The sequence below is a fragment of the Colossoma macropomum genome, unplaced genomic scaffold (genome assembly GCF_904425465.1).
Source record: "Colossoma macropomum unplaced genomic scaffold, Colossoma_macropomum, whole genome shotgun sequence".
Classification (NCBI taxonomy): Eukaryota; Metazoa; Chordata; class Actinopteri; order Characiformes; family Serrasalmidae; genus Colossoma; species Colossoma macropomum.
The window spans coordinates 24,521,784-24,532,809 of record NW_023494788.1 but is presented as its reverse complement, the minus strand read 5'-3'; the positions used below and the strand labels follow the sequence as shown (position 1 = coordinate 24,532,809).

The window sequence follows — 11,026 nt, the reverse complement described above, 5'->3', positions numbered from 1 at the left end:
TACTGCAGTGCTGAGAATGATCCACCACTCAAATAGTACCTGCTCTGTGAGGGTCCATGGGGGTCCTGACCACTGAAGAACAGGGTAAAAAGGGGCTAACAAAGTATCAGAGAAACAGATGGACTACAGTCTGTAACTGTAGAACTACAAAGTGCACCTATATAGTAAGTGGAGCTGATAAAATGGACAATGAGCGCAGAAACAAGGAGGTGGTCATAATGTTATGCCTGATCAGTGTGTATATGCCAACAGTCAGTATTTGAATTGTTGGTGTTATGACAGTAGATATACACTCTAAGGAATATCGTCAGTGTTGGGACAAAACCTCCAAAATGGTAACTTTACGGGAGAAAAAAAATATTCTTAACTTGCAGACTTTTTTCCCAAGTAATTTTGGGCCATTTCTGTTGGTCCTTTTATTGTAAAATTTTAACATGATGCAAAAGGGTAACTGGAGCTTTTAAATCATGCAAAAAAGGGAAAATGACAAAAGTGAAGATACAAGGTTTTTGCATGACAGTGGCGATATACACTCATTTTTACTTATACACTGCAATGTAGGTTATAGAGTTCAACTACGTGAAAAATAGACCTGAAAATCTGAAGAGCCACACACTGCTTGGACTTGCTTAGTGTTTCTGTGTTGCCTCTTCAGTAACTAAGCCTGCTCTATCTCTAGATTTGGCCTTCTAACAAAACTTGTCAACAGAGGTAGTAATTGGTCCCATATCGTCCAGTCCACTGTATGCGTTTTAGCAACAGCTGCCATCAATTAATGATGTGCAATTACGCAAGCGAAAGACAATATATGTGGCCTCGACCTGCAGTCCTTTGAGTAATTACAGGAAATAAGCCAAACTAAGAGGACGCTCTCAGAAGGCCACGTTTAATGCAAGCAACGTGTTCTGCCACCTGTTGACTGCAATAGCAGTGTTTCCTCCGTATTCCTGTAAAGCTCTGGTTTGTGTCAGTGCGCTGACGAAGAGTGATCTGCCAAAAAGGCCGTCCAGCTCATCCTCACCCTTTATAGTACCGACCAAAAATTTGGAGACATTTACTCAGGAAGGGTTTCCCTTATTTTTAAAAGTTAACCTATTTTAGAATAATCGTGAAGATCTCACTATTACTCACTATTTTATATTAATTGTGTGTACATTCATTCTTATTCATTTTGCTATTGTTTAGTCATAAAATGTCTACCAGAGGAGGATGGGTTCCCCTCTTGATTCTTGGTTCCTTTCAAGGTTTCTTCCTCCTGCTCTTGCCTTGGTCACCCCTGGTTTGTTTACTTACAGCTTGGACAAGCACACATTGGCCCAATCCCATTTCTTCTTTTTACCCCTCCCCCTTGTTTTCGAGTGTCACCTTGCCCCTTGGAGCTGAGTTTACAAGGGGTAGTGGTTGAAATCTTCCCTACAAAATGGGACCCTCAAATAAAAAGAGCATTACTTCATTAACAGCTACTCGCGCTGCTCTGTAGGCGACCCTGCCAGTCTGCAGTGACAGCAGAGGAGGGTAAAGTTCAGCTCCTCACTGCTGGGCTTTAGTTACATTTAGGGAATCATACGCCTTCAAAGAGAGGGGCAGTTATTTATTATCGCCCACCCCTAATTCTTCAGTGATATGAAGCTGAAGTCAGATATTCACAGCTTCTTCTTTGAATTTTCCCGTTCCACCTTAAATGGTACAGCATTTGTGATGTCTGAAGCGCAAGAATGTAACCGCTGCACCTTTTAAGGTGGAACAGGAAAACTAGACAGCACTACTAGCGATATTTTTAATGCTTGTTATGAAGAAACAGACCATAATACACTGAAACAGCATTAAACTAAGACAATACAATGATTATTGTAATTTTTTAACAGAGAAAATTCTCACATTTGTCCATATCTTTGGTCTCTTGTTCAGCCATCTTGCCGTTTTTTCTTTTTTTCTCATATCACTCTGTTTGGTGTGTCTCTGAAAAACCTCCATTTGGAGGGTCATGTAGCCCCAACACTTCACCCTACCCCTCTATCTCAACAAGAATTGGGACACCCTAACCCTAGGAGTGAACACACAAAACGGTGGGATAAAGGCTAAGTGGTAAGGGTGAGGGGTGAAATGGGATTGGTCCATTGAATTGAACTGAATTGTACATCAAAACTATGAAGGAATATTAAAGTGACCATAAGTGTTAAACAATCTTCTACGTTTGATTCTTGAGGAAGCTGATTGAGAGAATGACCGGGTGGCTGCTGGAGAATCAAACATTCCTTTAAAAACATTTGAAAAGCTGTTTCTGAACATTTGGGTTTCTTCTAACTTTGTGGGGCCTCCCACCTACCCCACCCCACCCCACCCCACCCCACCCCAATCATTTTACTATGTATGCAAAATGAAAATGAATTAATACTTTGTTCATTTTGATCAGGAAAAAAGTGTAATAAATGCTACAGTAAGAACAATAAAACAATAATTTAATACAGGCTGAACAAAAGCTTTAACCTCTTCAACTCATTGAGACCACCGGTGGTTCCAAAACCGACTTCGTCATATTCTTCATAACTTTCATATTTTGTAAGCTGCATTCTAAAGGTGGGGGCCGTATGAGGGGTGTAACTGTCTTCTTTCCAGTCAAATAGATGGGTGATGTAATTTTAAACCCTTATAATAAAAGAAGCTGAACTCACAATTTTTTTTTCTACTGTAAGTCGATCCATTTTTCCACAAATCTGGGCTATAAACTATAAACAGATGGCGTCTCTTCAGTGATCTGCTCTGTAAAAATTATTTTGATAAAATAATACAGAGATTTTTGGCTTTCAGAAGTAAATTGTAAGCATATAGCAACATGTGTATGATCATAAACACATGTTCTATTAATTTGAGGGGAGCGTTTCTAAAAAAATAAATAAATTAAATAAAAATTTATATTCATTTCATGCGGTTACTGAATAATTTGCCTTACGATTTGGTCATGTAAATTCAGATGGAAAAAACAAAATTTACAGCAGCGTATAATTTTGGGAGAGTCTATTCAACATAAATGATGAACTAACCTAACTTTGTGTAAATAGACCACAATATAGAAATATGTACACATGCAGTTGTGACTGACGTGTCTTTTTTCTGAATTTATACAAACACTATTTCATTTTATAGTAAATTTGTTTTTGCTAGTTTATGTTTATGAACAGAGACCTACAGATGCAGTTTAGTAAAGGAAACTCATTTGTGAATCTGAGTTTAAAGTTTTTATTAAACTTTAAAACTAAAGTTTTAAACTTGTAACTAAGTTGCAAATAAATCTGAAACTGAAACTTTGCTTGTTTGTAAAAAGTTATTTTAGAGCCACTCAGTTCTACCTGATGGAAACTGTTTGCCTTCAGTGTTTCGTTCTTATGATAATTTTAATAGACATCAGCGTCACTAATTAATGACTCTATTAAAAGACTGGTTTACCAAGAGAGACACTGGAGCATTTTCACCTAAAATGAGTTAATAAAGCAAAAGTCTCATTACAAAAATGATAACAGGACATTAAAGCCTTAATTAATCTTTTAGTACTTTCACTTTTGATACTTAAGTACATTTGAAGGTGAATACTTTTGTACTTTTACTCAAGTGGAAGTCTAAATGGAGGAACTTCTACTTTTACTGGAGTAATATTTTACCTTGGGTGTCTCTACCTTAACTCAAGTACATGGTTTGTGTACTTCGTCCACCACTGCTTGACAGACTGTCTATGTTTGGGGAAAAATTAAACCCCCCCCCTTTTTGCTTTCAGATTACAAAAAACATACATTCAGTCAGATGTGTCCAAACTTTTGGCTGAAGCTGTACCTTCCAAAACAGCAGCCGTTCCTCCAGACAGAACATCATGACTTTATGAGCGTCTCCTGTCCTCTGGGGTGGTCCTGGGACGGGACGGAGAGGAACAGGTAGAGGGCTGGATGGCAGACGCACTTGCACGCTCTCGCTCGCACACTCGCGCAGATGTCCCGCATGCGGATGCCTTTGATGACCCTATTCCATCCCATGCTTGAGTGATGTCAGCGGGGCTGCAGAGAGATTCCTTTCCTCTCAGGCAGCTTGGCAGGATGTGTAAAGAAAGGCCGAAAGACAACACCGAGATTAGGCTGCTTTTGTCACGGTTCTGTGGCAGACTTTAAAGGCCTTGGCTCCGCTCCCATCTCGCAGATTCTTCCCTCCCTCCCTTCTTCTCTTTCTCTCGTTCGCCCTCTCTTTCTTTCTCCTCCTCCGTTCCTGCATCCCTCCCTTTTCTGTAAGCAAGGTAAACATTTAAGAGGAACTGCTCGTGCTCATTACAGCAGAGAGAGGGGGTTGTTTTTACTTTTTCTGGCCTTTCAAACGGCGGCTTTGTTGCGGAATGGACCATTATGAGCGTTTGAAAGAAGGAGAAACGCAAACAGAGGGTTCATTCTTTGAAAGGAACAGGCAGGTATTCCCAGGTGTTGCCTTCACAGACGCATAGAATTTCCGTTTCGCTACGTCTCAGTGAAGACGCTCTCCCGTCGGTACACGAACGGTCGCTCGGTTTAAAACAACAAAATGCGTATGAAATCCATTCAGCTGTTAGGTCGCATTTACTTTCCAGATTTTTTTTTTATTTATTACCAATAATATTAATTATAATACTTATAATACAGCTAATTAGTTAGAATCTGGGTTTAGAAGTTTATATATAAACCCAAGTATGCAAAAGATTAGTGAATTGGTCAAATGACCAAATGACCAAATGATTGCTTAGTGAAAATAAAATAACATTTGTTGTGTTTAACATATTGGAAATGATACATAAAATATGGCCTGTGCAAAAGCTTTGGCACATTCAGAAAGTTATGTTTTATTTTTTCCAACAGGTTAAATTTAGCAAATAAATAGAAATTGTGCACAAAAATGTGCAGAAATGCCATATTTAAGCAGTTTGACCAGGGGTGACCAAACTTCAGCATACGTACCTTTTTCCTTTGTATTTTGATGCAGTACTGTGCAAAAGTCTTAGCCACTTAAACATGTTGTTTACAACTATTTATCTGGACATTAAGGTAGTTTTGATGGTATTAGAATAAGTTTTTAGTAAGAATAGTTTTTAGCTAGAATCTTCTTAGCTGGTTAAAAGAACAAAGTTTGGTTCCAGTTTTCTCCTCGACGCCCGCAGCCCCGTCATGTGGGTTTGTACGGTTCCAACAGCAGCACACCTGAGTTAATTTAACGAAGCATGGATGTCATTGTATTGGATGCGATGCAAGTAAAACGGGGCTTCCAAGAAAAGGTTTGGGAAATGGTAACATACAAAAACTCACCACTTATTGTGCTGATTAATGTTTGCATGTATTCTAATATTAGTCTGTTTCTGAGCAAATAAATGCTCACTGCCCAGTTAAATAGATTTTCAAACATACGTTTCTCAGTTGCCTCTCAAGACTTTTGCACAGTACTGTATATCACCACGAGAAAAGTGGATATTAAAATTCAAAACCCACTGTAACTGTAACCCAACTGTACCACTTTTTGCCTTGTTTTTAGCGGCACAGGACGATATATATATATATATATATATATATATATATATATATAATATATATATACATATATCGTGCTGCTATATTTGTTTGTGTCACTGTTGTTGGCAGAAAACCTTGTATCTCCAAAATGGTAACTTTAGAATGAAAAAAACTACTTAACTTTTAATGTAAGTCAAAGGAACCAGACTCAGACTTCCAAGTAATTTTGGGCCGTTTCTTTTGGTCCATTCATCATGAAATTTACACACATACACACAGTGTAAAGGGAAACAGGCATTTTTAAATGACAAAAATTGACAAAAATGGAGGAACAAGGTTTTCTTCCAACAGCAGCGACATATATATACATATATATATATATATATATGTATTCACATGCAGTGAGGTCCAAAAGTCTGAGATCTCTGAAAATGAAAATGCTTCCATTTTGCTTTCCTTTCTAATGTAATGAAAATGTTTTCATCAACATAATTTGAGTGAAAAGTTGAATCTTTCAATGTTTACAGAAATTTCAGAATTTTCTTAGTATTTGCTGTTTCCCTCTAGGCTTAATGAGAGTGTGTGCTCGATCTGGCATGGACCCCACAAGTGTGTGCTAAAGCCTCTGATCAGTACAAATCCTGCGAGTCGGTGGAACATGGGTTTTAACGGAGGGAGTAAGACTAAAAAAAAGGATTTGATTTGAATAGAAATAGTGCAGAATTTCAGGTATTCAAATAACTTTTCTTTGTTTTAAAATGTTCAAGATTCTAAAACTTTCTATTGTTTAGTACCAGATTTTCAGTGTGTTATATATACATATATAACAAAACCTCGTATCTCCAAAAAGAACTAAAACTTAAGTAGAAGTTAAAGTTAACCAGATTTTAATGTGATTTTGGACCATTTCTATTGGCCCAATCATCATGACATTTTGACAGGCTGAAAATTTTAAGAGAAATCATAAAACGTTTTGCTACAACATTGATTATATGTATGTTAGAAGGCTTTCTAGGGTTGGATTATGCATTGAGTGAACAAAGTGATGTAAAGAGAAGCAGAAAGGTTTTGTTAAGTGTTATACAATGTTAAATGTTAAAATGTTCCAATTTGCCAGAATCACTTTTCATTGTTTGTACAAATGTAAGTGAAAATAAATTGCACTACCGGTGACATTCATAATAGCGTACTGTTAGAATAATATGACAAAATAAAATATATGCAAGCAAATCGTGTCACTCATAAACAAATATTTCTCATCATTTTATTGGCAATGATAAAATGATTTTAAATGTTTCAATGTGACAACAAATAAACATAAAAAGAGGCCAGACTGTACAAGATTGTCCATACAAAGATAACTAATTACTAACTTTTTGTATTTTTTAACAGCACATATAAATATTTTACACTTGATATATGCTACATAGCTTACATTGCAGCTACAAAAGAAAATAAAACATAACTGATCTGTTTTTTTGGTTCAAAACATTGACATAATGCCCAATTCAAGGTAAGAAAAACATTGCTAGCCAATAAATAAACTACACTTGTTGAACTGCTAAGTTGGACAAGATTTTCACTTTGGGTTACTGACTACAATGACAGGGACCGTCGTCCTAAACGTTCTCATGAGTGAAAACAAATCTGTGGGCTTAAGTGCATTCCTATGGATTCTAAGCTCTGCAGTCTGTTCAGCACTTACCCATTACTGCGACCGTTCGGGTAAACACAGGAAAGAAACCCGGGCCGGCATTTTTTTTGTTTTTTCACACTTTGTAGTGTGGAAGGATTTTGTGTTTCAATCAGATTTTTAAGCTCCAACTCCCATTTTAAATCTGGGCTGCCATTACTTGAGCAGTCAAAGGCATTTTACACAGTCTCCATATAGTGGTCATGATAATACAAATATGTCAAAAGAAGATAGAAAGAAAAGGGCCACCTGAGCGAAAGCAGGAATTCGTGCCTGTGGTACCTCAGAACATTCCGAGTATTCCTTTTCAGAACTTTTAATATCCAACATCACCAAAATACACCGATCAGGCATAACATTATGACCACCTCCTTGTTTCTACGCTCATTGTCCATTTTATCAGCTCCACTTACTATATAGGTGCACTTTGTAGTTCTACAGTTACAGACTGTAGTCCATCTGTTTCTCTGCATACTTTGTTAGCCCCCCTTTACCCTGTTCTTCAGTGGTCAGGACCCCCATAGACCCTCACTATTTGCGTGGTGGATCATTCTCAGCGCTGCAGTAACACTGACGTGGTGGTGGTGTGTTAGTGTGTGTTGTGCTGGTACGAGTGGATCAGACACAGCAGTGCTGCTGGAGTTTTTAAACACTGTGTCCACTCACTATCCACTCTATTGGACACTCCTACCTTGTCAGTCCACCTTGTAGATGTAAAGTCAGAGACGATAGCTCATCTGCTGCTGCACAGTTTGTGTTGGTCATCCTCTGGTCCTTCATCAGTGGTCACAGGACGCTGCCCACAGGACGCTGTTGGCTGGATGTTTTTAGTTGGTGGACTATTCTCAGTCCAGCAGTGACACTGAGGTGTTTAAAAACTCCAACTCTGTGTCTGATCCACTCTATATGCACCTATATAGTAAGTGGAGCTGATAAAAGGTGGGCATAATGTTATGCCTGATCGGTGTATGTTACCCATAAACTTAGTGACAGTACTATCTGAACAGTAGGCACTTCTGTTTACTTTATTTCCATTAAGTGGAAAAGAGATATACTTAAATACGCTGCTAGGTTTGTAAATGACTGATGTGACAGCTTGTGTACCGAAGATGACAGTCCCATTGACATCAATTCCAGCAGACCAAAAAAAATGCTTGCAATATTTGCAAGAACAACATGTACATATAGGTCCTCATGCAATCATCTAGCTTCAAAGACTGCCCCGGGAAATCAAATTTGGGCATAATGTAGACTCAACGAAAACTCCTGCATACCTGCAAACACCTACACAAGCAGGTAATTCTGATTAGCGTGCAGTAATACAAATACATTTCACTGAAATTTGGTGCTAAGTAAAACTGATCCTTTTTGGCCCCATCCACAAACTTCGGTCAGTGAGCATCGAAGCTGACTAAACTGAGAGGTGGTGGTTGGTGTAGCTAAAAAAGGCAGAGCTCAATGCTCACAATGTATTGTGAGGAAAATGAGACAGTACATTCATTTTCATTATCTGTGTGCATATGTGGATCGTCCAAACTTGAAAAACTGAAAAAAAAAATTGTGTTCATTTTTTGTTTTTGCATTATCTGTTCTACTCTCGGCTCATATTTCGTCCTTGTATTCCATTGCCGTGCCTCATTTCCACCTTGTGGTAGTATCATCCTGATATCCAGTATGGAAGACAGTTTAGTAGGAAGCAGCTTGGCTCAAAATGTTTTATACGTGTGCTTTCTCCAGGCAGTGACTTCAGAAACATGTAAGAGTGACACAGCTTGGTCCAAGCGCTTATTTTGGCTCAAAGTCGGTTATTCTGCAGATCCAAACGTTGCAAAGAGAAACTACGACTGGCGGGATCACTGTGGTGGGATGGAACCAAGTGCAGACTGGCCATGAGGACTGAGGCTAACATTGGTAGTGGATGTGTTGGTGCTGATGAACTTTCCCGTCCACGTGCGAGTGGGTGTGCGTGTGGATGTCTGTGAAGATCTTTGGATAGACTTTGGGGGCACCCTGGGTCAGAAGGAGCTGCTGTTGCTGCTGCTGCTGGGTCAGGTACTCCTCATAGGTCATAGAGGCCATGCAGTCCTTGTCGGCTCCCGGCAGTGGCCGCTCTCTAGGGGGCTGTCGGTGGCCGTTGGGGAGAGCCTGAGCTGAGACCATGGCCCCGGAGGAACAGTGCTTTTTAGACTGGCAGAACCACAGCAGTATAGTGCCCAGGATGAAGACCACTCCAGCCGGGATGCCAATGATCACAGGCCAAGGAAGCCCAGGAGAAGACACGGCAGGGATCGGGGGGAAGTGTGGTTTGTTGTCTGAAATGGAAAAGGGTTTGTAAAACAGTGAGTCCAGAGGGACAGGAGTCATCATGGTCTGATAATGTGTAGATATTGATATTTTACAGATTTGTTACATGCTAAAAAATAAAGTTCTATAACAGTTTTAGGGAAGAAAATTGGTGTGGACCCTTTACATTATGTGAAGTTTCTTTAAACTTAAAAAGATTCTTCACACTCAAACATCTTAAACGAGGACGTTTGATTTGGCTTGCCAGAAAGTTAGCCTAACCCCAGACCCTCAACCAATGAGAGAGCAAACATATTTACATAGTATATATACAGTCATATGAAACAGTATAAATGTCCTGTCAAATTATATGTTTTGTTGATTTTGTAAGTGAAAATAAGCAGAGAACAAACTCAAAAATGGCATTTCTCTGCAAACTTTAGTCACAGTTCTAGTTTTAGTCTAATTTTGGAAAAAAGCTTTGCAGAAATAATAAATTTGCTGTAACTTTTCGACTGGTCATGTTTTTTTTTTATTTAATTTCATTAAAATGTGCAGAAGTGTGTTCTCTGTAGTGGTTATGTCAACTTACTTTCACCTCGAAAATCAACAAAACGTAGTCTGACCAGGGGTGCGCAGACTTTTGCATATAACTGTAGCTGATTAAACTCTTATTTTCCCTTTAAATTTTTCAAAAATATTTTTGCAGGAAATGTAAAATACATTTTTATAATGTAACATTTAAAACAATGTACCTTTTTTGTATACTGTATATTGTACATTTGTGTGTTATGTCTTTTCAGCCCTCAACTCACTACAAACATTGACCCAAGACAAAAAGTTTTGGCACCTCTACTTTATAGGTAACCAAAGGTGGTTCTTCTATGGCAGGGGTCTTTAATTAAAATTCAATAAGGTCCAGTTAGAGAAAATATCCTCAAGCGACGGTCCAGAACATCATAATGTCTAACTTGCATTATGATTCAGTGCCATATACTGTTTACTGAAGTAGCCTAGTAGGTATATCAACATCTTATACAGTCAACAACTGAATATCAAATCACATAAAATACAATTCTGTGATATTTCAACAACATTTATTATCAGTTTTTTCTTTTTAGAGCACGACATGTGAAATAACTTCCCTCTGACTCACTTTCCTCTCTGACTGCTGTTTCTCGCCTCGTCCCTCCCCTGTGTGTGCGACACTCACTGGAGTCTCAGTGCGCATCGTAATGCACAGATCTGATTGGCTGAGTAGTGCCACGTGATATTTCCAACGCATGCGATTGGTCTGTGAGTTTCCTGGGCCGCTATAGCTACCATAAAGGCTAGAACCACCCCATCGAAAGAAAGAATTCTCCATAGTTCATCGGTTATAGGTCTAGGTCCGCACAGGACAGCGTCTGGGTCCGGACTCGGACCGTGGTCCACCTATTAGTGACCTCACACCAAAGAACCAAAAACATAATTTATAATCCCAAAATCCCAAATCCCAAAAAACTATGCACATTTTATTTTTTTGGTAGGAGAAGTATTT

The 11,026-nt window shown here is 38.7% G+C and overlaps 1 protein-coding gene across 2 annotated transcripts in view; it reads right to left on the bottom strand.

The window, feature by feature from the left end:
• Positions 1–8,056: 8,056 nt before the first annotated feature.
• The window catches only part of fgfrl1a (fibroblast growth factor receptor like 1a), a 71,444-nt gene continuing 68,474 nt past the window's right edge, over positions 8,057–11,026 (bottom strand). For both annotated transcript variants that reach the window (XM_036568875.1, XM_036568876.1), the window contains one exon: positions 8,057–9,515. In XM_036568875.1, the coding sequence (XP_036424768.1) occupies positions 9,106–9,515 (410 nt within the window). In that variant the 3' untranslated portion in view covers positions 8,057–9,105. The remainder of the gene's footprint in view (positions 9,516–11,026) is intronic.